Source organism: Sciurus carolinensis, chromosome 18 (genome assembly GCF_902686445.1).
Source record: "Sciurus carolinensis chromosome 18, mSciCar1.2, whole genome shotgun sequence".
Classification (NCBI taxonomy): Eukaryota; Metazoa; Chordata; class Mammalia; order Rodentia; family Sciuridae; genus Sciurus; species Sciurus carolinensis.
This window is the reverse complement of record NC_062230.1, coordinates 35,749,298-35,777,162: the sequence shown is the minus strand read 5'-3', so window position 1 is coordinate 35,777,162 and position 27,865 is coordinate 35,749,298. Positions and strand designations below refer to the sequence as shown.

The following is a 27,865-nucleotide window of genomic DNA, read 5'->3' as shown; positions in this document are numbered from 1 at the left end:
GCCATCCCGTGCTTTCCCATGCTTGCTCACACCCTCGTTGGGAATTCCAGGGTCTCTGGTGTTAGTACTGCATTTGATAACTCGGGGTCCTCCATGATATGCACTCCGTGGCTGCTGGGCCAAGGCAGTGGGCTCCCCTGAGGACTGCAGCCGTTCACAGCTGGCTCTCTTGGGCACTACCCGTGAGATCTGGCAGGAGACATAAACGTTGCCAGGCTCCTGGGCACGCTCAGTGGGTGTTGGTTGCTTTGCCTCTGCTGTCACTGTGGTTATTCGTATGGTCACAGAAGATGTCTGTGAGCAGCTCCCCAAAGCCATGACCTCTTCACGCTCCCCAGGGGTGTGTATGCCTGTCCCTTAAGGAACCATAGGGCAGCCCGTGATCATGTCCCTGTGAGATACTGACAGGTCCCATGTGGTCACCCAGCATCTGTGCCGAACAAATGTGTCCACTTTGCAGATTTAAAAACTGAGGTTCGTGGAAGCCTTATAATTTGTCCCAACCCCGCGGCTGCTCCAAGGGACCTTCCTGTGGATGGGACTAGCTCCTCCCAAGAGCTGGCCGCTGCCTGCTGGAGGTTCAGGGCAGCAGAGCGGAGCGTCAGGCCCTGCCTGGCCCCAGGTCAGGTGTTCCATGTGGAAGAGGCCCCACTTCACAGAAGCCCCTGTTGCCCCCGACTGCTGAGCAGGGAGGTAATCCATTCTGACTCCTACAACCCACGGCTCAGGACAAGCACAAAGAGCTCTCCCGGCCGATCAGCAATAAGCCATTCAGCAAAACCGCACAGGCGCTTTCCCTCAGAAAGGAGCTCATCGCGGACGCTCCCAAAGGCAGCGATTGCCCTTCGTGGGCTGCAAATTTAAGCAGAGTCCCAGGCCCACGCCGGCAGGATTCTCTGCCCTCAGACTGAGTTCCAGAAGGAAGCTCACTGATCCGAGGCTCCAACTTCCTGCTACCATGTCGTCCTGTAGCAAATGGTGCCAATAGATGTCTTTTCTCAGCAATTTTTTTGCTTCTTTTCTCCCTGTTTGCATCTTCCTCACAATTAAATGTTCGCTATATTTATGGTGTAGGATGGCATGTCAGCTTGCTATGAAAAGTCTGTCTGTCTCACCTAGAAAGTCCCAGGTGCCGTGCTCTGCATTGAGGTGGGGCTGTCTGTCCAGTGGTTCTGGCAGGTTTGGCGATGACCTTTAGGGAATACCCAGGAACCCGCCATCTGAATGGAGAGAGAGGTGGCGGGCCATTGCCGTCCAAGCAACCACGCTCCCCTCACTAGCCACGTGTCCCTGGGGCACGTTGATTTTTTCTGCACATTGGTTCTGCACATTGGTTTCTTCAACTGGTACATGATTTTGCTGGTTGTCACGAGATGAATCGGAATAACAGGAGTGGCTCCAGGGCTTGAGAAATCTTCCGTGGAGCCAGTACCTGCAGAGATGTGTCGAGTGAACTGGTGCCCGACCTGGCCGCGAGGCAGGGTTCCCGGGGGCAGTGCGCTGCTGGAGGTTCAGACTGGCTTGCTGGTGTCTGAGGGTCTCTGTCTCTGAGACGTGAGCCGGAGGAAGCGTGGGGACCGCTGGCTTTCTCGAGACTCCTCTGACCCATCTAGAGCATCAGCTGCCTCTAGGGAGCATCAGGTCAGATTTCAACAGTGCAAAAAGTAACAAGAGCAGGGACCCAGAACATTCTAACTTACTCTGAGACACCCCCCCCCCCCGCCCCAACCTCATGGGACACCAGTGCAGAAAGAATCACAGAGAAGACTGACCACAGCAGAGACCAAATACTCCCTTTTGAATCTCCAGGCAGGCCATAGATGTCCTCTGATACAGGGACCTGATGATTTGGAGCATGAACTTTGGCCTGAAGGCTGCAGTCTGTCCTGGCTTCCCACCTTCTCCTGTCCTGCATTGCCTGGGTCTGTAGGGCAGATTCCAGCCGGACGACCCCAGCAGCTGCAAGCACAGAGGAAGTAGTACAGGAAGGGAGAAGGGCCAAAAAACAAAGAAAGGGCAGACATGAAGGGAGCAGTAAGGGGGAGAAAGAGAGAGAGAAGATTCTAGATGGGCACACCCATAATTTCTTCCATCCTTCAGACAGGCCACGCCAACCACAGGGAATCCAAGCCGCATGGCTCTGTAGGTCCTGACCCTGAACTTGGTCATCCAGCTCACTGTAGTGGAGTCTCAGTGAACATTACAGGTTCTAGACAACGATGCTGGCCGGAGCCCTTGCTTGGGAGAGGGAGCGCAGGAGAGCCCCTTCTGCTGCCGCTCCTGCACCCAGAGGTGCTTTGCCACTGCCCAGGGCTGGCATTCATGGGGCACAACCCTGAATGACTGCATCTGAGCCTTGGAGCTTGGCAGTGAGAATCCAGTCTTGCAAATTTCTGGGGGGCTTTGGCTTAGGAAGCCAGCCTGGCACAGGAGGATGGAGAACCAGGGTTCACTGATGGTCTCACGTAGTCCAAAGGGGCGTCAAACTCTAGGACATGTTAGGAGTCGAATGTAGAATACAAGATGGCGTCACTGGCCTGGAAATGATTGTTGGAATACCGACAGCTGCCATGGCCAAGGGCCAGGTAGGTCCAGGCCCTGCCCACTAGGTGCCCTGCTCTCAGGAATCCAGGATGAAGCTCCCTGGACGTTTTCCCATGAGATGATGGAGTCAGAGAGGCTGAGTTGTGTGTCAGAGGGGCAGCTGTCTTAGGCTTTTCATTCCCATGACCAAAAAACCCTGATGAGAACAACGCAGAGGAGGAGAAGTTTATTTTGGCTCGTGGTTTCAGAGGTTCTGTCCTTGGTCAGCTGACTCCGGAGCCCTGGGTCTGAGGTGCGGCAGAACATCAAGGCAGAAAGGCAACTCAGGACATGGAAACCAGGAAGCAGAGAGAGCTCCACTCACCAGGGACAAAATCTAAACCCTAAAGGCGCGCCCCCAGCGACCTCCTTCCTCCAGCTGCACCCAGCCTGCCTACAGTTACCACATGGGCTGGCATATTGGTGTTGTAGTGGTTAGCACAGCTGCCTTCCAGTTACCACCCAGTTAATCCATTTTAGTGGATTAATCCTCTGATTGGGTCACACCTCTAATCTCACCATTTCACCTCTGAACATTGGTGCATTGTCTCCCACATGAGCTTTTGGGGGACACCTCATAGCTAAGCCATACTAGTATGCCAACAACTGCTTAAATGCAGTCTTGTGTACATTTTCACTGGGGATGTTTTCTTGAGAATTTCTTAAGAACCACAATTAATTGAGTACCTGCTACTTGCTGGGCAGTATCTGTGTTTTAATGTCATTATTTCTAATTGTCTTCTCAGTGACTTTTTAAAGCAAAAGAACATTCCCTCATTCTACAGAACAGACAAATGAGACCTGCAAAGCCTGATAGAAACCCAAAGTTGACCCCTAATGCCGGGCTTTGGCTGTTCTATTGCTTACCTCTGTTCTTTGCAGATGAGAGGTGCTTGCTAATAACTGTTCGGGTGAAATTATGGCTGAGGAAGCTGGTGTCAGAGTCAGAATCAGTGTCTGAGTACTTCCTAGCTGAGTCACCTGGTTTATAAAATGGACCAAATATGACATACTGGACTGACCAGTGTCCCCCTGCCCCCAAGTTCATGTCCACTTGGAGCCTCAGAATGAGAACTTATTTGAAGATAGAGTCTTGGCAAAATGTTTGTTTAAATTAGATAGGGTTATATGAGATTGAGGTGGGTTCTAAGTCCTATGACTGATGTCCTCATAAAGACCAGGTAAAGACACAGAGGCAAGAAAGTCAAGTAACAATGGAGGCAGGTGACCCTGTGCTACAACTGCATGTCAGGAATGCCAGGAATTTCAGGGAGTTTACAGAGGCTCCAAAGGAGTGTGGATGTGTCCTCCAGAGAGCTCAGCCAACACTTTGATTTGGGGCTTCCTGCCCCAGAGCTGTGAGATAGAACATATCTGTTGTTTCCAACACTTCGTTTATAGTAATATGTTGTGGCAGTGATAGAAATCAATAACATTGAGATCTCTGTTTAATGCAGAGACAGCTACTTTCAATAATCTGTAGGATTTGCTTACTTAGTCTGGCCCACCGGCCACGTGGGAATATCAGGACCATGTTCTATTTTGTTCCTCCTCCCTTGGACCTGATGCTTTGCTTGAGTCCACTGAAAAAATAAAACTGTGGTCATGAAATGAATGAATGAATGAGTGGAGCCATGGTAAGGACCACGCAGGGGAAGAGATTAAAATGGCACCAGACAGGGTTTGACTCAGAGCAGACATGCAAAATAAAGGCTATTATGATTATCATTCAAGGCAGGAGTTCTGTCTTTCCTAGGGCCCCTCTGCCTTGCTGAGAGCCAAGGTGAACTTGAATCTTTCTGTGGACTGGGAGAACACAGTTCAAGGAAAGATCGTTTCTGTAGAGATTGACAGGTGGGAGCCCCCGCCCTTCCTCTCCTGAAATAGCAGTTTCCCTTTGAGACAGGAAGCCCACCAGTGAGAAGCAGGACCCAGGCGGTGGGGGGCGGAGAGGGGACGTTGCTTGCAGCCCCCTTGCTTGAGGCCAGGCCTCCACCTCTACACTCCTCTGGCGGCTTTGATCTCCTCTCCCTGTCCGACAGACGCACATTAGTCGATAAATCTAGGAGACATCAAAACTCTGGCCCCAGCCCCCGCTCCGCTCCCTGCAGCCGCCGCAAGCTGCCGGCCATGTTAATAGGCCCTGGACAGGATGGTTCTCTTTTGTGGGGCTCAGGGTCCTACTGCTGCCTGAACTGCTGCGCCCCCGCATGACCGCCTCTTCTGCCCGCCTCTGACCAGTGAACCCAGGATAAAGCCAATCACCCTAACGAAGCGCCCCCTGCAGCGCCGGGCTGACCTGCGGCTGGCTTGTTCATCCGGCCTGTTCTTTCCAGAACAGGGACGTGGACTCAGGATGCTGACCAGTGGCCGCTGGGGTCTCATTGGTGCCAGTGTGATTGCATGACCACAGCAAGTCGCCCACCTCCTCTGAGTCTCAGGCTTCTGCGTCTGGGAGCAGGAGCAGGACCACTGGTGGCTCTTGGGACCATGTGAGAAATCTCTCACATGCCTTGGGGATCGGAAAGGGCTGTAAAAGTAGAAGCGATTAGTACCGTCCTCCCTGCCTATGAGCTCAGTTACACAGACACAAGAACAGCAGTCACCTGACCCTGTGTCAGGAATTGCTGAGGGAGAGACCAACCCAGCCCAGCCCCTCACGGCTTGATAAAACCAGGCAAATAACGTGTGTTCATTATCGGAGATCCAGATAAGCAAATGATAATGACAGTGATCACAATGACTCAGTTACGTCATTGTCCACCATTCTTTTTTAACCCTTTGGGGGTTTTGCGATGTCTGCAGAAATTTCTAAATGAATCAAAGTTCAAAGATGGAATAAAGCGCCTATTTGATGGTTTGCTCTCTGATTAAGTGTATCATGCACATCTTCCAGGTCAATAAATGGATTTTATTCATTTATCTACTCATGTGTCATCATTGTTATTTGTTTACTTGTTGGTCCCGATGGACTCTTTGTATTTCATCGTCTGGCCTCGTTTGGGTGGGACGTGCTTTATTTAGTCAATCCCTCGTCGTTGGACACTTAGGTTGTTCCCCTTCATTCACTGTGGCCAATACCACTGTGATGGATTTCCTCCTGCCCCAGTCTCTGCCCACTTTCACGATTGCTGCTGTAGGATAAATTCTCGGAAGTAGAACTTCTGGGTCAAAGAGTAAAAATGCACATTTTTTAAGTCTTTTGATAGTCAGATAAAACTAAAATATCACCCTCTAGAAAGATGATACCAATTTAAACTCCCACCCAGGCTGCCCGGCTGGCCCCGCTCTGCACTCGCACCAGGACCAAGCATTATCTCAGAGTGATTTAAAATGCCTGGAGAAAAGAGGGATAATGGCTTCTAAACAGCACGGGCTGAAACACGGGTGCTGCGTATTGGCTTTCAGCTTGATAAATACTTTCTTATAAGGTCATAAATATTGGTGGTACCAAAGGTTAATGTAGTGTGCAGTGCTGTAAAATTCGGCAGACAACCTGCTAGATCATAATGATGCATTAGCACCTTTCAGCGTGAAGCGTGATGACTTACAGAGTCTGCTTGTAAGTGGCCACCAGTTCCACAAGTGTGTGCGTGTGCCGGTTGTTTCTGCAAACGTAATTTATTAAGCGAGCACCTGGCCTTCCGTTAAATGCCAAAATCGAGAAGAAGAAAGAGAAGGAAAGAAAATGATGAGTGGCTCTCACCATGCTTCTTAATCCCTTTTGTAAGCTAAGGGATACTTTAAAAGACCAACATAATTTGCTGGAGAAAAAACAAAGCAAATAATCCTTTTCATATGTGAACAGTGAACTCCCCGCCTGGTTGGCAGTGTGAGACTCGGCATTGGGGCAGGCGTGACCGATAGCTGGGCCATTAGGAAGCATATGCTTTTTAAAAATCAGACGTGCGGATTATTTTGTTTGCGTTTTGAAGTTTGCGATCTGGCCAGGCCGTGCCCATTTGGTTTTGGGCTGGAAAGGCGGGTGGAAGCGGGCGTCAGAGTTCTTTGCCTTTGTTCCCGCCTTGGTGGGTGTGAAGTTGAAACCTGTAACTGTGATTAACAATCGGGAAGGTGTGTGTTAAAGCAGGGAGTAATCTTTCTTGGTGGGAGACAAAACAGAATGGACGACATGCCTGTCATCTGCCCGTTGGCTCTGCTCTGGCCATGGAGTGAACCTGGCCCCCCAGGCAGACTTCACTGAGCCGGTGGCAGGGTTGGCCGGCATGTGGTGCCTTGGTGGTGAGAGGAAGCGGGCCGTGTAAGGCGGGAACCAGGTCTGTTCACTGTGGAGAGTGTCCTGAAACAGGTCGGGAAGTCCAGTTCACCTCTCTCTCCCGCACCTGTTTGGTTATTAGGGTTTTAAATGACGTTTGAACTTGATGCTGAGCTTGGGAACGTAAGGGTGAAAGGGACAACCCGGTGTCCTCTGGAGCTCAGCCCAGACTGGTGCTGGGACCAGCGCGAAGGTCGGGTCCCGCTGCAGTTCTCCCGCCAGGTCCTCTTCTTCACCCCGTTTCTCCCTTTGCCTGTGGACACCAGGGAGGGGCTCTGGTTTCTTCTGCACCTGGCACTATCCTGTGTCCCTCTGTCCTGAGGGAGCACCTGGCTGCAGACTGGCACAGCAGCGGGAACCCCGCAGCATGACCGCGCCTGCAGGTCACCTGATAACCAGGAACCGGTGGCAGTGTTGCCGTTGGGGTCCTACCTACCCCTCTGGGCTTGGAAGGATGTTGAACGAGACTTGGGAAGAGCCAGTGTCACGGAACTTATGTTCCGGAGGGCCCAATGATGCAGCCAGAGGACTGCCAGCCTGGGCGGTGGCCCTCCAGGAAGGCAGCAGCTCTGTGCCACAGTGCGGAGGGCTCTCTGGAGACCCGCCACTGAGGCTGATGACTAGGGACCAGGAGGACCCCTCGGCCCCCGGGGAAGGAGCCCACGTCTGCGAAGGCCTTAGCTGGGAAACCCGAGAGGCGCTTGAGGAGTGAAATCAGCACCTGCCGCTGTCCTCCTTGCCAGCGTCCCGTTCAGAGCCGGGTCATGCTCAGTGCTGCAGGGACATGGGTAACAGAGAACATTCTGGAAATGAAGTAGGTTCAGCCAAGGTGGAATTCCAGGAGCAAGGAGAACCTTCCAGAGAGTTCTGCAGCAGCAGGGTGCGCCTCTCCTGCCCAGTCCCGGTCCTTTCCTGGCTGGGTGGGGAAAGCCCCAGACGCCAGGGGGACCCGGTGCTTCTGGGGGCCCCCCGCCCTTGACGGTTCATCTGGCAATGCAAACACGGGCTCCCAGGCTGAAGAGACGCTCGTCCAAGGCCCGGAGGGGGCTTTCTGATCTGAGAGCACTAGGAACGTGCGCGGCAGCCCAGCCACGCTGTCCCGTTGGATGGCTCTTACATTTTTAACGAGGAGCCTGGAGGCACTGTATAAATAAAACGGCCGAATTATTAAATTATCACTTACAGGGCATCTTATATTAGTCCTAATTAAGTGACGCTTTTCATGTTAACAAACAGTGCTCAGAAAGGACTCCCGTGTTTAATTCCGGCCTGATAGAAGTCGGAAGCCTTGGAAATTTCCGGGATGTGATGCACCGACTGAGCTTTGGGGCATCCTCCTGAGTTGCATCGTCCCCCGTGAGCACAGTGACTGCCCCACGCCACCCGGACTCCAAGACGCTCCCGGAAGGTCTGTCAGGAGCCACGAGGGAGCAGCAGGGTTGGGCTCCTGTGACCACCCAGAACAACTAAGGGAAGGCTCTGCCCGCGGAGGCACTGGTGTCGGAGGCTGGACCCGTGGAGGCGCCCAGAGCAGGGGAGTGACCTGAGGAACCGCGGCGGCCAGCGCGCGCCTGGAGAGGCTCCCAGCCCCAGGTCAGGGCCTGGCCCGTCAGGGGATGTCGAGGGGAAGTCACTGGTACCAGCCTGAGATTGCTGGGGACACAGTGGTGACCGGGTCAGGCAGGATGTCTGCCCTGAGGTTCTGTGGTTGGGAGAGAGACAGTCAATACCAAGTAAACCGGGGTGACCTCCCCGTGTGAGGAGGGCTTCAAGGCTGAGAAGAGCCATCTAATAGAACGTCACAACTTCAAGGAGTGGGATGGGAGGGGACGGGCCGGCCAGAGCCATCGTGTGCCTCCCTTCCCAAGACTTTGAGTGACGTCACACTGTACCCTGCGTGAGCCCTCCATGGGATATTTACACCAGAGGAGTTGGCAGGGACGTTTTTATTTTTATTACCAACTTCCTAGTGGCTGGTGGTAAGGCAGGGTTTTATAAAGAGCACCCACCTCCATCAGGACTTGAGGAGGAAGAGCTGCCCCCCACCATGAGACAGACCCTGGCTGGAATCCTGCAGCATGTGCAAAGTCCCTGCGTCCACATCCCTCACTCCTCTCTCCTCTCTGATGTCCAGGGCGGAGGTCCCTCTGTCCCCTACAACCCTTTAAAGAGACTTTCATGTCGGCCACATCCCATCCTTCCCAAACCTCCAGTGTTTTTATTTCCACACAGAGAACATCTTCATTCGACTATTGGACTTGACCTTTGTGTCTCCTTCCCAGACAATTTTACTTTCCTGAGTCTCCGTCTTTCCTTTTCCATGGTGGAACCTGACCTGACCTCTCCTTCCCAGGAACGCGGCCGGTGTCCGTGTCTGCGAGAGTCCGGGGCAGTGGCTGGTGTCTTGTGTAGTCCTTGGAATCTGTGAGTCTTCCGTAGGTAGAGGAGGTTTAGTGAGGACAGGATCTCAGGGTACTCGCTGCTCACGAGAGGCCCGCGACTCGGCTGCAGAAGGGACGAGGCTTCCGGTGGCCTTTTCCAGGTCTTTCCTGGAGCATCTTACAGTCTTCTGTGAGGCAGGTGGAGCCTAGTGGAGCAGCCTGGGTGGACCGGGGGCCTGACTGACCACCAGCTCGACGTCTGTGGACACCCGTGCTCTTACCGGGGCTCCGAGTTGAACTCCAGCTCAGTCCTTAATATGCACCGAGGAAGCAGAAAGAAGTGGCAGGAGGCTGGCGACCTTATGTGATCTGCGTCTCAAGCACTTCCAAGGCCCTTTTTTTTTTTTGCATGACCTATTTGTCATTCTCAAAATTCTCTGGCTTCTCCATCCCTCAGTCCCCTCATTAAGCAAGTTCAGATATTCCAGGAGGAAAAGGGCACGTACTTCCCTTCCTGCCTCTTCTCCTCTCCCGCCTGCCTCCACTCCCTCCCGTCCTGCCTTCCTCTCTCTCTTTAATTTTTCAAAGCCCACACTTTCTAAGGAACAGTAGAGCTGGCCTCAGAGCTTCCAGAATATTAAGACATGAGTGTCAGACATGCCGGGCTGGGAGGTGCCACGGAGCAAGGAGAACACTTGGCAAAAGCCAGTGCTGGTGCCCAGGACACCCAGCCAGCAGCAGAGGCTGCTGCCTGGTCTTAGCAGGTGGAGCTGAGTGAGTCTGGCTGCCGGAAGCCCAGCAGGACAGGGTTGGCGGGCTCCAGTTTGGGGCAGCCGCAGCGGGGTCTGATGAGGGAAGGTCTGTGCCCAGGAGGCTGGCACCGGAGCCAGGAGGAGACCAGGGTGGTGGTGGTGGACAGACGTCTCGCCTCAGCTGTGTCTAGGCTGGCTTCTTTCTGAAGAGTTCGACTCTGTTCAGAAACCACTGGTGGAGGCCAGGCTCAGTGCGTGCGAGGCATCGGGGGAGAGAACAGGAGAAACCAGGTCCTGTTCTCTGGAGCGCACGGCTTGGTCAGGCTGATGGAGAAACTGACAGTCTCAACCTAACGACCTGTATCCTAGGATAGAGCAAAGGAGCAAGGGCAGCAGTCAAAGAAGCTTCCGTAAATCTGGAGTCACCAGGAGCAGTCGGTCATCCTTTTCTCTTCCACACAGTCCCAACCTCACAGCCGTTCACGCCTCCCTTAGTCTCATGGAAGAGTCCATTTTGTGGATTAGCAGTGTGAGCACAGAGAGGTTGATTCACACTCCAAGTTGCACAGCATGTGGCTGAGAAAACAGTCAAACCAAGAACATCAAGTTGTTGAGCTCGGCCCCTCCACTGTTGGCCGTTCCCTGGTGCACCCGGAGCCACACGGACTTTTATCTCTGTAGCTCTGTTTTCGCCCCAGAAACAGGGACGTGCTCCCTGTCTCTAAATAAAATATAAAACGAGCCAGGGATGAGACTCACTAGTCAAGCCTCCCTGAGTTGAATCCCTGGTGCCAAATAATAATAATAAGAAGAAGAGCAATAATAATAATAAATGCACATATACACATATGATTTTTAAAAAGCCCAGGTTTCTACAGCAGCCTAGAAAGAACTACTTGACCTGCTCCTGCTCCCTCTTTATATCTGAGTCATCTTCTCCTCTCTTTCCCTCAAAAGCCTGGCACCAGCCTCCTTCTTGGTCACTTTCCTACCCCAGGACCTTTGCACAGCAGTTGCTGTGCCTGGACCATTATCACTTGAGTCCTCCCCAGGCCTCACTCCTCTTTGTCCATGTTTGATTCTGAAGCCACTTTCTCAAAACCCATTCTTTGCCAACTTCAAGTCCGACCCAGCTCCCCCAAGATCCTCTCCTCCTGCCTGGCGTCTCCTCGCAGGGTGCTGCCCACCTGGCTCCCGCTGCACGTTCTCCCGTGTTAAGCTACGGCTCGTCTCTTCCTGTTCTCGCTAGAGGCGGAGGGTTTCACCTCCGTTTCCCACTGCCTTTCCCGAAGCTGGGGTTGTACCTGGCGCGAGCTTCCTGCTTGACGGATGCTGGCTGAACCCGCCCGTCACGTTCTACATTGCAGGAAGGAAGTCACGCTTGCCGGTGCTCAGGGAAGGGCAGCTTTGTGCTCGGCTGTCCATGAGCTGGCTTTCGGGGCGCCGTCCCGATAGCCTGAGATGTGAGTATCATCTCCATCGCTGGCGGGATCAGAGAAGCCTCGAGTCGTGCCCAGTGACAGCCGCTCAGTCAGATCTGAGCCTCGGCCGCCTGTGGGCGCTGCACCCCTTTCCGCTGCCTTCTCCACGTCGCCTGCCAGGAGCGGCCTCCCTGCTTTGGTTGAGCCCAGGGCTCCGGAGGATGCCTGCAGTCAGGACGGCATGACTTGCACCGGGACCTCTCTCCTGAGGGCCGCACCCTCCGAGACAGGCGTGTGACTGGCTTCCCTCCAGGTCACACTCCGCTCCCGAATGCCGTCAGAGCGTCACCGTCAACCCCGCGGGAACCTTAACCGTGTCTCTCCCTTGGGGCCCATTGGGGCTCAGCTTCCCGATTTCTTACCGTGTGCTGCTCAGAGAGGGAAGGGGCTCTGAAGCCCAGGACCCGGCTGCAGGGCCTCCTCCTGTCTGCGGTCGCCTGTCTCTGTCCGGGCTTGGTGTCACACCAGCGTCACGGACTGAGGACAAGGGACGTGATGGACAGACAGCTGATAATCAGCTTAGTAATCTGAGCAAGAGTGAAGCAGAGCTCAGTCAATATAAGTCTCATGTCCATCAACTGTTTCCATGATTTCAGGGCTTTCTCCCAAAGGCCTCTGTTTAAAACAATTAAATAGTCACTGAGGCCATCCTCAACGCCTACCCGTTACTGAATGAGTGTTAGGAGCCGGACTGTTAGGATACAGTCTTTTTGTTGTTATTGTTGGACCAGGGATTGAACCCAGAGATGCTTTAGCACTACGCCACATACCCAGCCCTTTTTATATATATATATGTGTGTGTGTGTGTGTGTGTGTGTATATATATAGAGTTTTTTTTTAAGACTGTGTCTCACTACATTGCTCAGGCTTTTTGCTAAGTTAATGAGGCTGGCCTCAAACTTGCGATCCTCCTGCCTCAGCCTCCTGAGTTTCTGGGATCACAGGTGTATTGTACCACTGCTCCCAGCCTCAATACCACTTTCATAACATTATTATTTTACTTTTTGTTTTTAACCTTGAGCCTGCAAAGTGACTATTAAAGCCCCGTTTTACTGATGAGGGATCTAAGTTTTCATGGCGGTGAGATGACTGCCTGACATCACTCTGCGGTCAGGGTCCCCAGGGAGCCGGTCTTTCTCACTCTACAGTAGAGGTCACCGTCGATACAAGGCGCAGCCGTATTACCAGGGAGAATTTTAAAGCAACTGGCAAAACAACCAGAATATGACTTGGCTTTCTAACCCTTTGTCAGTATTTTCTTAAAGTCTGGCCCAGAACCACTTTTGTCAGAACTGTCTGGAAGGCACGTTAGGAACCCAAGTGCTGGGCGGCAGTACGCTTTGGCGCTGGAGAAGGTTGGAGAACCGGCTTGAGGACCCAGGCAGAGCGGCTCTGGTGCCGGAGGTGAAGCATCTGCCAATCTTCATGACCCATGTACTCATGTCCTGGCCTGTCACAAGCGACAGGTGGCTCATCACTGAGCACAGTCAGGAAGAGGTACACAACAGTGCACAGTGATACAGAATCCCTACCGGACAGGGAGAGCAAGCAGCTCAAAACCTCAGGCACACGCCTTCTAGTCAAGGGTAGGAGACCTGGAAGGGGTGGGTTCGAACCAGGGTGTGCCCACAGCACTCGGTCTACTTGACTGGCAAACGTCAGCACCCAGCAGGCCCGAGCCCTGGAAGCTGCATTTCCAGAGCAGCCTGGTGATATGTGTCTGAATTTCCAGCAACTTGAGAGGCTGTGGCAGGAGGATCACAAGTGTGAGGCCAACCTCAGCAATTTAGTGAGGCCCCGTCTCAGAACGAAGTGTCTGGTACACATTCAAATTCCAGAACCTGTACCATCCACCTTTCTAAGAGGACTTTTGAAATCAGTCTGGAAGTGCCATGTAACATCATAAGCACCTGAAAAGTGTAGCCGAGATGCGTCTTCCCGGCTCCGTTGTGCGCAACAAACACCTCCGCTGCTCTTCTTGAAACGTTTTGTTTGCTTTCTTTTTTAAAATTGGATTAAAATATCCCACGTTTTATTCTGTTGCATTTCACCCCTCAATGGAGAGGACCCACTCCTGCTGATGGGGACAGTCGTCCCATCCCCCACGGCCAGCGGATGAGAGCCGTGCAGAGGGCCTTCCTGAAGGACCTGGGGACACTGCCGGGCAGGACTGAGTGGGAGGGCAGCTTGCCATCTCAAGGTCGATGTAAAGGATCCACAGCATTCAGTTCGGCCTCCCCACCGAGCGCGGCCTCCCCACCGAGCACAGCCTCCCTATGGAACTCAGCTTTGTGTCCCTGTTACGACACACGCCCGACGGCTCTCCCTCCTGGGAACCAGCGCGTGCCTCGGGTCTGGGAGGAGGGCCTGCTTGACCTCCATCAGAGAGACCCCCGGAGCGCCCTGCCACCACCCACCCATCCACCTTGAAGACCCGGATCTTTTCTAGGGAGAGGATTGTGTGCTGGCAAAAAGCCAGCCCCCAAATCAGGGTCTACCCTGGGGTACACCGGACCCAACCGAGGCCTGGGGTCTGTCCTGGAAGCAGTGGCTTGGTGCCCACAGGTGGATACGGAGAATAGTTGAAGAACAGGTCTCTGCCCTGCGAATGTCTGAAAACCCAGTGACGGAGGAGGCTGAGGCAGGAGGATCACAAGTTCAAGGCTGGCCTTAGCAGCTGAGTGAGACCCTGTCTCAAAATAAAAAGAAAAAAAACCTGAAAAGTTCCGGGAATAGAGCTCAGGGATAGAGCACCTCTGGGTTCAATCCCTGGTACCAAAAAAAAAAAGGTGTATCTCCAGGAGTAACGATGCCGAGCGTTCACGCAGAGCCACGCGTGGTCAGCAGCCGGGCAGCTGGGTGCTGGGCCGTCCATTCCCCCATGCTTTGCCTGTCAGCCTGTCACACTGAGGGCAGGAAACTGATATTCTTGGAATGAATGAATTCACTAGTCCCCGGTCCCCATCTTAAAGCTGGGGACTCCGAGGCATGGAGGGTAAAGTAACGCGTCCAAGGTCAAAGAGCTCCAGGCCATGGCCCCTCGGTCAGGCCCAGGAAGGCACGCTGTTGCCCACCAGTCACCCAGAGGGCAGTCCAGCGGGTTCCTCCTGCGTCCCTGCTGGGAATGGACAGTTCTGGGCTGGAGCCCAGCCGTCTGCACTTTCTTTCAACAGGCTTCCCCAGGTGACCAGGCAGAGGTGTGCAGCAGGCCACACCTAGAGACAGACACCTGTGGCCCTGTGGATCTCCTCTGCTCTGACCCCAGACAACTGTCCACCTCTCAGATCTGGAGGTCACTAAGATCCCCCTACCGAGCGAGGATGGTCCTCCAGTCCCCCGAGTCCCTGAGCCTTGAATGTTTCAGATGCGAGTGTCCTGAGTTGAAGGACCCCCTGAGGTAAATCTCCTAGTGGCCGCCTTGCTTGCCTTATCCTCATCCTCCCGCATGACCAGATCTTGTTTTTTTTATGTAGAATATTCCAGAAAAATAGAAATCATTGGCTGCAGGTGCCCAACACTTGGCCAAGGTATTTTCTGGAGCAAAGTCTCATTTGTTTCTCTTGGACTCAAGAGTGGGGGGAGGTGTTGTCAATCCTTTTTTTAAATAAAATAAAAGAAATGGAGACTCAGGGCCGGCGACGTGGCCAAGGTCAGAGAGCATCCTGTTTACCGCACAAACCTTGTGGCTTCACCCTCGCTGGCTTCTCAGTAGAGCCAGGAGCTCACACCAGGGCTGGCAGATGCGTCTCCCTCTCTCTGGTGGGGCCGGGCTTTCAGAACAGCAGAAGGTAGTGTGTGCACTGGCACAGCGGCTGGATCTGTGGAGGAGACGGACTTTTCCTCCGTGCAGTTTTCCGTGTCCTCCTCTGGCTGAATCGTGGACCCGCAGATCTGCGAGTCAGGGAGCTTAGCCCTCCGGTGGTCTATGTTGTAGGGCTCACCCTCCTCCTCACCCCCAGAACCGGGGCTCCCTACGGGCTCAGGGGGTACTTCTTCATCCTTCACCCCTCTCATCTGGCAAAGGTCCTTCAGACAAGCGGGAGTTCTGCATGGTAGCCACGTCGGGCAGCGTAGACCTGGAGTATTTGTCCTCTGAGAACAAACGTGGAAAGTGGCCCGCAGGCCAGACGAGGCCTGCTGTCCCTTTGCGTGAGTCAGGTTTTATTGGAACACGGCAGCAATCAGGGTTTATTTGAGTACATCTTACCTCTGGCTGCGTTCACACGGGACAGAAGCAGCGCGGCCCACAGAGCCACACCATTTGCTCTGTGGTTATGGTGTGGATGTGAGGTATCCCCCAAAGCTCTTGTGTGAGACAAAGAGGAAGGATAGAGGAGAAATGACTTGGTTTGAGAGCCCAATCAGTGACTGAACCCCCAACGGATTAACTGGGTGGTAACTGAAGGCCGGTGGGTTCTGGCTGGAGGAGGTGGGCACTGGGGACGTGCCTTTGGGGCTTGCGTTTTGTATCCGGCAAGTGGAGTTTCTCTGCCTGCTCCCTGGTGTGATGTCCTGAGCTGCTTCCCTCCACCACACTCTTCCGCCATGAGGTTCTGCCTCACCTGGGGCTCAGAGCCGTGGAGCCAGCCGTCTGTGGACTGAGACCTCCAAAACCATGAGCCCCCAACTACACTTTTCCTTCTGTAAAACTGTTCTTGTCAAGTCTTTGGTCACAGCAGCAAAAACACTGACTACAACAAGCCCCTTTTGGAAAAAACCTGTGGTCCCCGCTCAGCTAAGGAACACACTAAAAAACAGTTGTGGACATTTCTCTTTTGAGAGTAGATCCTTTAGCATTTCCTTTCCCTGGTGAATGTTTTCCCTCCCTGTCCACCAGTGCTGTAGAAATGAACCTACTGACAAACAGGAAGTGGAACTCAGGAGTAACCTGAAGCGTGTCCCTTTGCAGAAATTCTGTGCATTGTGTCTCAGGATTCTTCGACAGCCGGCTTTATGTGAATAAACATATCAGTATTCACAAAGAATAATATCCACACATCTTAGCGTACACTGGAAAAACCCTGGCAGTTCTAGAACAAAACCCTCAGACTAAAGCATTTATACAAAGAAAGGAGTCATTAGTAAGGAAATCCAGGGCTGCTCATGGAGATCGGTTCTATCTCAAATTCATCGCCCATGTTCTGCAACCGAGTTGTGCTTTCAGCAGTTTTCTTCGGCCTGGAAAATTAACATAATGTATAGGATTGCCATTTGGTTAATTTAAATCTTGCATAATACATTAGAGGACAAAAAATCTTTGAGCTAGGCGGAATTGAGAATTCAGTACAAAGTATCAACAATTTTTCTTTTTAAATTGATGTTTGAATTGGCCTTGGTTCCTGATGTGGACAGGGGATTAAAGACACCCAGGAGGTTCCAGTGGGGTGAGAGAGGACCAAGGACCACGAGAGAGTGACTCCTGCAGAAGGTGAGCTGCCGTCTGTAGGGGAGGCTGTGCTGCTTTCAGCTGGAAGCTGCCCAGCTGGAGGACCGGAAGGCACATCTCCAGGATGCACCAAAGAGGAAGACCCTGGCTGCCACTCGGCTGGGGACTCACAAAGGTGGAGGTGTGGCCACGTCATCTGAAGCAGCAAGGTGGGACAGACTGCATGAGGGGACTTGCTCCCTGCTCCCTGCGGTTCCTCTGGTTCTTGAAAGAACCTGGGATTGGAGGAAAGACCAGGATTCCCAACACTGGAGGAGAGGAGCCTCTTCCAGAAGAAAAACTGGGAGCATCGATCCCTGGGCAGCCTTGAAGCTGGGGATCCCCTGGGGTGATGGAATGACTGGTCACCACACAGAGCGACCCAAGCTATGCAGGCTCCCCTACAGCCACCCAGGCCCCTGGACACCAGAGCCCCAGCAGAGGAGAGAGGAAGCTGGAGGCATTGTCTTCCTGAGACACTGTGCCTCCTCAGTCCCAAGAGAAGCAAGGGCCAAGAGGAGAAGATGAAGAATGGCCCAGAGGTGGGTCCCAAAGCTCCTGCCAACTGCAAAGTGCCCAAAGGTTGAAGCAGAGACAAGAAATGCCCTCTGCCCACTGCAGGTCCATGGGCCACAGGTCCATAGTGAGGGGCAGGGCCTGATGCCTAGTCGGTGCTCAATGAAGACATTCTGCCTGACTGAATCAATAAGGAACTGACTTCCAGCTGAGTGGAACCCTTGTCTGTCTGCAGAACAAATGTGCTTTATTCACAGGTGACTGTGGGTTCTGCTTCGATGACACTCCTGTGCCTTCCAATTTAGATGTTGAAACCTGGCCCCCACTATGATTTGAAGATGGGGACTTTGGGTGGCGATCAAGTTCAGCTGAAGTCATGAGGGTGGAGCCCTTTGAGAATGGATTAGTGTCCTTATAAGAAGAGGGAGACCAGAGTTGTTCTCAGTGAGGACACAGCAAGAAGACATCCACCTGCAAGCCAGGATGAGTGTCTCCATGGTGGACTGAATTGATTGGCACCTTGACTTTGGACTTCCAGCCTCCCAAACTGAGAGAAATAAACATGTGTTGTTTAAGCAAATCATCTATGGTCTTTTGTTATAGCAGCTGACGAGCACTGATACTGTCACCTTGACAGCCCATTGCCTTTACTGACAGGTGCAATACCTGGCCCCTTTCCTACTCACCCTGTGTTTGCAGCAAATGAAAAGTGGCAGAGGAATTTGACCTCAGCCCTTCGCAGCCTCCAGCCCTTCCTTCTGAGGAATTCCATCATTCGAGCAGAGCATTGCCTTTATTCCGGTTAAGGGAAACGTGATGTAGTTCTTAAATCTGTGTCACCTGACTGTGGAATCAGCCCTGCCGAGCTGGGAATGAGGCATTAGCTACATCCAAGGCTCTGAGATTAACTTATTTGTTTGCCTACAGAGCTAAAATGAAAAGGCAGGAAGCTGAGACTGCACAAGCCCCATTTTGAAGTAGGATTGTGAGAAAACCTGAGCTGTGGGTTTTAATTCACGTTCCCCAGGCTTACCATCATTATTATTTTCTTTCCCCCAATGGAAAAATAACTTTTTGCAACCTTGCTTCGTTTTAAATGGAGAAAGTGGAGTATTGTCTAATGCAGGGTGAGAAGTTGATTTGGTATGCATGATTTTCTAGCTCCTATTCTTTGGTTCTTTGTACACGTTCAATATGGTTACAGCTTTGCTTAGAACATATATATTTTCCCCCAGAACTTTCCTCGATTGCTTTTTTATCAGGTTTACAAATCAAATCAAATAGGTATATTGCAGAGCTCTGTGATATTATTTTCCGAGCTTATAGTACAATGTATTGAATTATGCTTGCCCATGCCCTGCTATCCCTCCTCTCCGCAGATTGAGGGAGAGGGACCGTGGACTCTGTAAATTCACTTGGCGCCCGGCATTACTGGCTAAATCAAGACCGCTATTCAGGCTTCGAGAAGAGACAGAGCGAGTGTTCGTTACACAAATCAATTTGGTCCAAAGTACATCGCAGTGGGTACTCAACCATCGCTCAAATAATATTGTCAACTTAATCAAATCACGCCTCGGAGACACTCACGAGCTTCTCTTTCTGAGCAGTAACTTGATTGGTGGAGGAGGGAGAAGCAGCTGGCTATTCAAAAGTACACTTTTTATTTATCAGCTTGAAGAGTTTGGTGCGTGGAGTGGAAGGAGCCGGCGGAAGAGAAAGGACGCTGCGTGTTCGGCAGGCCGGCGTGGGGAGGTCATGCTGCTTTGGAAGCCTGTCACTGGTTCCAAATGGCCACTGGTTCTGATGCTGTACAGGCGCAATGGGGGCTGCTTGCAGGGAAAGAAAAGACAGCCTGAAGATCAGGTGTCCTGGCGTGAAGCAGTAAGGATCCACTGAGTGCCTGTGTGCCAGGTAAAGGGATTCAAAACTGCATTCCAGCCAGGCAAGGAGGCGCTTGCCTCTAATTCCAGTGACGCCGGGTGGAGGCTGAGGCAGGAAGGCTGCAAGTTCAAGACCAGCCTGGGCAAAATAGCAGGATCCTGTCTCAAAATCAAACAACCAACAAGGTCTGGGGGTGTAGCTCAGTGGTAGGCCCTCCTGGGTTCAATCTCCAGTATTCCAAAAAAATGAAATAAAAAGTGTTTGATAGGATCATTATCTATGGTGGTGTGCATTTTCCATGAGGACAGAAGGACAATGTGATCAGGAAGGGCCGCAGAGGCTCAGGAGGCTGGCGGGCTGTGCGGGCAGCCTGGCTGCCTGCTCCTCGGTTGGCTGGTGGAGTTGGCGACTGGTGCTCAGAGCTCAGCCCTCTGGCTCAGCCCAGGCCTGCGGCACAGCAGCTAGAACCACGGCAAGCCTTCGCCCTGTGCGTGCGCCTCCCTGCTGCCCTTCAAGCCCGTCCGCAGACCTGCCAGAGCATCTTTATCTGCACCTCGGGAGGCCGTGGAGGGGTCGGGAGTGTTCCCAGGTGGGACCCCACTTCCTAAGTTCATCCTACCATCTCCTAGCTGTGCACCTTTGGACAGGGCACATGACCTCTCTGAGGCTCAGTGTTCCCATCATCCTGGTGATTCAGCAGGACAAGGCACGAAAACCTCCTAACAAGATACGCTGCTCATGGTGGACCTCACGCAGTTTCCTCTTTAGTCCTCTGAGACCCTTCAGCTGGGTCCACACCTTGCTCCCTAATGACTGTGATGGTTTAGATGTGAGGCGTCCCCCAAAAGCTCACATCAGATAATGCAAGAGGTTCAGAGTGACATGATTGGGTGATGAGAGCCTTAGCCCATTCAGTGGATTAATCCCCTGAGAGGGATCACCTGGGTGGTAACTGAAGGTAGGTGGGTGTGGCTGGAGGAGGTGAGTCACAGGAGCATGCCTTTGGGATTTATACTTTGTTCCTGGCGAGCATGGCACTCTCTCTTCCTGGTGCCATGTCCTGAGCTGCTTTCCTCCACCGCCTTCCACCATGATGTTCTGCCTCACCTCAGGTCCAGGGCTGTGGTACTCAGTCCATAGACTGACACCTCTGAAACCGTGAACCAGTATAAACCTTCCCTCGTCCATGGTGTCCTTGCCAGGTCTTTTGGTCCTCCCTTGCAGATGTATTCTTCACTCTTACACCTGGCCTCCACACTCTGTGGTTCTAAACCAGTGTCGTCCCCCGGAACATTCTGGAAGGATGGAAAGATTCTATTTCTGTGCTCAGTCATGAGGAGCATGGTGGTTCTCTGTTGCTGCAGTAACCAATCACCACAGACCCAGTGTTTCAGGCAGCATATTACTTGTGGTTCTGGGTGTCAGGAGTCTAACTTAGGTGTCAACAGCTCAGACATGGAATTTTAGTGGGAAGGATGGCATTGCTTTCCCTGGACTTGTGACAGGATCTGCTCTCTGTCTTTTCTGATGCCCTTGTCCTGTGGCTCAGGACCCCACCTCCATCAGCAGAGCCAGCTCTCGGGGTGGGGCCTGCACCATTTTGCTCTGCCTCTGTCCCTCTCTTCCTCCTCAGGGGACCCTGAGAAGGATGCCTGGGGATTATATTGGGCCCACAAGTAGTCCAGGAAATGTCTTTGTCCTGTGCTCAGGTTTTTCACGACTCTGATTCCACCTACATCCTTGACACTCTTTTGTCTTGTAAAGTGCCCAGGTTCCAAGCATCAGGAGAAGTCTGTAAGGGGCCCTTGTACTGCCTGTGGAGCCCTTGAATGTGTCTCACTGGATTTTTAATTAGCTTCCACTCTACCTTAAATGTGAACACTGGTCCTTGACTCTGTTATTAGGAGCCTTTGAAGTGTGTTTGGGAAAGCTGGGGTATTCCAGTGTCAGCTTTTTTGAAGCCTTAGATCAGGGATGTCTGATGAAAATTCAGTGTCCAGTGAGCTCCCCATCCATGAGTGTAACAGACACAAGATGTCAAAGACATAGGTAGGGTCTGTGGATATACATACTTATAGACACAGGCACACACACATGTATATATGTACATAAATAGATGAAGACTGATTTCCTGTTTCTTTATACGTTTAAAAAGTGTGACTTCTAGAAACTCTAAAGTTACATCCATTACTGATACTTGACCATGTGGGACAGAGCTACTCTCCCATGGCTCTCAGTCAGCATTCCTGAGCTTGGTCTGGTGCTGGGGTATGAATACCTACGTATTTTTAATTTGCACCAAATACAGTTTAGTCAGTCCTTGTCTTCTAGTGGTTGATCCTCCCTCCTCAGCTCAGGGCCTCAACACCTCTCATACCTCCCTGAATTCTGACTTTGGTGATGACTTCACTGTGTACCTCTGCGTCTGCACCTCCCACATTTTCCTCCTCCAGCCCCAGGATGGGTTGCCTCCAGTCCCTGGGGACCAGAGACCACCATCCCTGGGCTGAAATCTGTGTCCCAGCTTGCAGCTGAGGAGTCTGAGACTCAGAGGGGCTTGAGTAGCTGGACCAGTAAGTGATGGAGCTGGGTTTAGGCTGGACGCCAGGCCATAAGTAACTCTTACCTGGGCCTCTACCCCTAACCTGGGCCTCTACCCCTTACCTGGTCTTCAGCAGAGATGACACCCAGGTGGACTCTATAGGGTCTGCTTAGCTCAGAGGAAGGACTCTGGGAGACGGGGGCAGAATCCAAAAGGCGCATATTCCTACGCGACTATGCGTATTCTCTCAGTCATCCCTGGATTGGTCGATATCAAAATCCAATTTCACTAGGATTAGCGGTGGGTTGCTTAGAGCTATTCATTGAATTAGGAACGATTACAGCAGAGGGAGCCCCGCGGTTCTTTATTAAGGTCTTTGTGGAGGCACTAAGTGATCTCCAGGAGATGAAGTGCCAGTGGTGTTTTCTTAACATTCATAACCTGCGCTGATACCTGGGGACTTTGTTTATTAAGAAAAACTCTGCAGCAAACACCCCGCCTCCTATTAGGGCCTTCACGCTGGGCCAAAGCCGAGGCTGCCATTGTGGTCCTGATGAGCTTATTCCAGGACCTCTGCCAAGTGATGCTTGGAAGGCCGCCTCTAGGGGCTAATGGGCCTCGCGTCCACTCGGGGGTTGCCAAGGCTCTCCTGCACCTCAGAGTTGGACATGTTCTGAGAAGTACAGAGGAGAGGCCGTGGTTATTCATGCTGCTAACAATCCTCATGATTGCAGTAATGCCACATCTTTATGCAGGGGGCCTAACCCGTCACCAAGATTTCGAAGTCATTCTCTGGGGTCAGGTGCACACTTATCACTTAATGAACACACTGAGCAGGACCTGGAGTGTTAACAGTCCATCAGGAGGCTGAGGGAGGGCTTTGCCACCCAGCTGAGAGCTGCCATTGAGTTCAGGGCTGAGGTCAGACAGGCCCGTGGTCAGCCTGAGGGTGGGGGGAGGGAAGACTCAAGTGCCCCCTCTGCTCAGGGTCTCATTGCAGTGGTTCTGTTGACACATTTGGACGTGGTTTCAAGCTGACCCTTTCGAGGACCTTGTGCTGCTAGAGGTGGTAAAATGCAGCCCCTAGTGCCACGTGCACTGTGGGATTTTTCTTCAGTAGGGGACTTTAGTGAATTGACTGGTGGCCTCTAAGAAACATGTCCATGTTCTAACCTCTGTGAACTACGGATGCACGTGACCCTATTTGGGAGAAAGAGTCTTTACCGATGTAGTTGAGTGAAGGATCTCAAGTCAAGGTCATCCTGGATTTAGGAGAGGCTCCAAACCCAATGACCAGTGTCCTTAAGAGGAAGTAGAGGCAGAGTCGGGTCAGACACACAGGGAAGATGGCCACGTGTGGGTGGAAGTGAGATGAGAGACACGTAGCCCAGACCTAGGAATGCCGGCAGCCTGCAGAAACCAGAAGAGGCAAGCAAGGACTCCCCTGGAGCCTCTGGAAGGAGGCGACCCTGCTGGCTCTCTGACTTTAGATTTCTGACCTCCACAGTTGTAACAGAAGAAAGTTCTGTTGCTTTCAACCACTGAATTTGTCATAAAAGAAACTAACCTGAGACCGTGTTAGTCAGCACTCTGTCACTGTGACAGAATACTTGAGATATTCAACTTATAAGGAGGAAAGGTTGAGTTTGGTTCCTGGCTTCAGAGGTTCAGGCCACAGTCCCTTGGCCCTGTTGCTCTGGGCCCATGGCAGCATGGTGTGTGGTGGCAGGAGTGTGTGGTGGCAGGGCCTGTTCACCTCCTGGCATTTGAGAAGCAGAGAGAGGAAGGACCCGGCTCCCAACATCCCCTTCAAGGACAAGCCCCCCGTAACCTCACTTCTTCGCCTGAGGCCCCACCTCTGACGGGTTCCCCTACCTCCCACCACCGCCACAAGCTGGTGACCACACCCCGATCATGTGGGCCTTCAGAGGACAGTCCAGATCCCAGCTGTAACTGAGACCCAGAGCACAGGCTTGTTCTGAACATGTTTCCCCGAAAGTTCCCGGGAAAGCGGGAGGAGGAAGAGGTGCCGTTCCGCTTGGGAGTAAGTGAGGATTGCTTGCTTCACTGGGAACCCAGAGGCTCGAGGCTGGGGACGGCTGCCTCTGGAACCTGCTGCTGCATTTGGTCCTCACCCCTGGGCTGTAGGGTTTGTCCCACTGTGAGTAAACTGAGGTTCAGAGAGTGCTGTGACCTGCCCAAGCCCAGCAGATTATGGGGACACGCTCACCCAGGGTCTGAGCCTCAGTCCCCTGGCTCCTGGTCAGACAGCATGGTATCTACCCAGTCACACTCAGTTTGAAAGAGATTTCTTTTTCTGTTGCTCTCTCTCAAACCTACAGACCCCTGACTCCTCTTCTTCCCTTTTCTCACACCCTCAAAAGTCTGAGGCAGTTTGATATTTAATTTTACATATTCTCACTAAGATTTATTTTTCCCACCTTTTTTATTGGTGCACTGGAGTCATGCCTACGGACGGGATTCATTGTGCCGTGTTTGTGCACACGCACAGTAAAACAGACTGTGGCCCGTGTCACTCCCCGGCACACGAGGAATTATTTTTAACACAGGTATTCCTATGTAACAATTTGTGGGTATTTGTATAAATGCATACACTACAAAATGATTAATTGAGCGTTGTGTGTTTTTATCAAAGGCAACAACGCAAAGATTTCTCCGAAGTCCTGTTTGACTAGAGATGATTAATTTTAATTTTCACATGAGCGGCATAATGCTATTAATCATTTAATATGTTTAATCATAATCTCTGTAATTCCTAATTAGGTTTATTAAACTGAAACATCCAGCAGTTGTGCACGAATCCAGATCTAAGTCTCCTTCTTGGGACGGGAAGGAGCTCGTTTGGGTTTTGCATTCAGACGGCAGCTTCTCCCAGGCTGGAAAGATGGCCTGGAAGCTGGGGGTCTCTGCTGCTGCTTCGGCCAACGTAGAGTCCTGTGCTAGGTGTGGAAGCCCCTCACGTCTCTGGAAAATGACAGTGCCACCAATCAAGGCCACCTCTGTGCTGTGAATGTGGGACCGAGCCTCGTGGGTCCAGTGAGGAGCGTATTCCTGCTCCATCCAGGTCTCAGAGCTGTCCCCGCTGCTCTGAGGGTCACCGCAGTGGGGAAGGGGCTCACTGGCTGTGTTGGCCAGCCACTACCCTTCATGTCACTGCTGGCCACCCTGCTGTGGTCATCAAGCTGCTGGGAAATTCAGACTCTCTCTCTGCACACAGGATCTCTAGAGAGCCAACCCCTACCCCCACTACCTCCTGTCCTTCATGTATGCCCCCTCTAACTAGTGACAGTAAGGTCCCCCTATGCCTCCGCGTCCAGGGCATCTTTCCACATCTCTGTATTTCTGCAGGCTCTTTGCTCTCTTGGTGCAGCTTCAGCCCCTTTACACCTTAGACATCTCCCACTTAAAACTGAACCTCCAGGATCGGCAGGCTTTGGACCTCTGGCTGTGCTGTGTCCCTGCCCTCAGGTCTCTCAGCCCTGGGCGATTCACTCTCATCCCAGCCCTGAGCCACCTGCGTTAATAATGGTCTCTTTCTGCCTCTCTCTTCTGTTCACCTGGGAACTCTGCGTGACTTGGAGAACTGACTTACACATGGTCAGCGCATAGCAGTTGCTCATTAAAGGTGTGTCGAATGAGCAAATGAGAACCTTTCCCTCATGTCTCCTGAGAGAGCTTTACTCCCCTCTTGACACTTTTAAAATCACCATCACTCTAAGAAAAGGATCACTTTCCATGCACTGAGTAGATGCCATCGGCAGGAGCATCGCCAAGCTGGCACAGATGCCGGGTTCAGTCTGCACAAAGCTCGGGAGGTGTGTGCTCTCGTTATTTATCATGGTCTGCTTAAGGAATGCATCCCGTCCTTCCTCCTGCCCCTCCATGGTACAGGCAGAACAACTTCCTCATTGTTCTCAGTGTGGCGTTGCCTTGGAAGTTTAAGGAGTCATCGAGGTGGACGGTTGAGAAGAAAGGCATATTAGCCTGCAGGAGGTCTCGACTTTAAAATGCAATTCCGGGTGGGCTTGGAAGGGGAATGCAAATGAAATCGTCCCTTAAATACCAGGGTTGATGAGCAAGTTGCTAATTATACCCGTGTTATTTGGATGTTCCTTTTACATTTCACTCTGTAAGAGTGTCTCCTTCACGAAGTCTCTATTATTTTACACCTGGCTGCCTGCATTGATAGTTTTGTCCCAGTTATATGCTTCTAAATTGCTTATAAATAGGTGAGGACGATTCTTTCCTCATAAATTTGATGGGCTTGGGCCTAGACTCTCCATCTTAGTTTCAAAGAAGTGGGTATCTTATGTAGGTGGCACCTACTGCCACCTATAGGCAACATAAGCTAATTGCAGGGAAAGTACCCTAAAATGAAGTCTGTGACGTGGCACTAGCTCGGTAATACCACATTACTGTGCCTTTCTTCCCAGTTCTGGCCTATACATCCGTGTCAGGGTACCCTCATGTTATCCAGGCTTATATTTTGTGGGCAAGGGCAGAGAGGGGTAAAGAGTTACACTCACAACTGTAGGTTTTCTGTGTCAGTGTAGCTTAGCAGAACTCTCTGCAGAGATGGAAATAACTCTGTATCTTCATTGTCCAAGAGGGCACCACTAGCTACATGTGGCTAATGAGTACTTCAGATGCAGCCAGTGCAGGCAAACACATTTTGCACTTTATTTAATTTAAACTCACTTAGATTTAAAATGTGGTCAATGATGGTGGACAGCACAGGTCCATACAACTAAAAAAATTGTTTAAGCCTTAAAAACAGTCAAATAATCAGCTGATTCCTTGTGCTGTGGAATGCTGGATGGCCTTTCCAAATTTTTGGCATTCATTAGTGTTTTATCTGTGCAGCTTAGTAATTATGAAGGCATATCTTCAGAATCTGAACCCACTGGTTAAGGAATAATAATAACCTTGAGTGATGACGTTGTCCCTACCCCAGCACCTTGACCCCTTTCTTTCTTTTATTTTCTCCACAATCTCCATATCTCCTTCTTCCAACTCTATCTGTGTTAATGGGTTTTATTATGTCTTTCTCCCCAAAAAATTATGCTCCATGTGGGCAAGGATTTTTCTCTGCTTTGCTGTCTGCTGAATACTGCATCCCTGATGGGCCCCGGAGGAAGCTCAAAAAATATTTGTTAAATGAATGACTGAGCACTTCCTTCCTTTTTTCTTTTTCTGGCATTTTTCTACTATGAAGGGGTGGGGCAGGTGCACCCTGGGACAGAGCATTTGGGTCCACTCAGAGACTACTGTCCTCTTTTTCCCTTAGCAGACAGATGATGCAGCACCGACGGACGGCCAGCCCCAGACACAGCCTTCTGAAAACACAGAAAACAAGTCCCAGCCCAAGCGCCTGCATGTCTCCAATATCCCCTTCCGGTTCCGGGATCCGGACCTCCGGCAAATGTTTGGTGTAAGTACTGCCTTTCTCCTCCAGAGTCCTCAGAGCGTCCCTCCTCCTGTAAGTTCTGACTACGCCCAATACTAAGGTGACGTATTTCCTTGGGGGTGAGAGGGTGCGTTTTAGAGTCTCCTCTGTGGGTATGTGGAGGCCAGGATCCCTTTATGATTACAGTTTATCTTTTTTGGTTATACTCACAGTGTTTTGCCAAATGGTCTTCTAATAAGTCACTTGAATATCAAGTTGAAAACAAACTTCTCGATTACCCACTGTTGACCCTAACCCATCCATGATCCCAAACTCAGTGGCCTGGGACCTCAGGTCATAGCTAAAATAAACACTGGGAGTCATCACGGTTCCGTTTCCTATCATCAGCTTCTCCGGAAGGGTGACTCATGACATATTCCTATTCCCCTCTCTTTCCCAGGCACTAAGCATTTATGTTTCAGACACAGCTAAGTAAAATGACTCCTGCTTAAAGCTTAGTTTTAAAACACAAACAAACAACACCTACAACCACCACCACTCCATATATAATAAGTCTGATTTGATTCCTGCAAAATACAGTCTCGTGGGATCAGTGACAAG

At 51.7% G+C, this 27,865-nt stretch overlaps 1 protein-coding gene across 23 annotated transcripts in view; it reads left to right on the top strand.

The window, feature by feature from the left end:
* Positions 1-27,865, top strand: part of Rbfox1 (RNA binding fox-1 homolog 1) — a 1,331,252-nt gene that overhangs the window by 1,187,427 nt on the left and 115,960 nt on the right. For 22 of the 23 annotated variants that reach the window (XR_007106088.1, XR_007106087.1, XM_047533400.1 and 19 more), the window contains one exon: positions 27,146-27,289. Coding sequence is in view for 21 of the 23 variants with exons in the window: in XM_047533400.1 (XP_047389356.1) it covers positions 27,146-27,289 (144 nt within the window). In the remaining 2 variants the exon portion in view is untranslated. The remainder of the gene's footprint in view (positions 1-27,145; positions 27,290-27,865) is intronic. The other variant, XM_047533386.1, reaches the window with a different exon arrangement.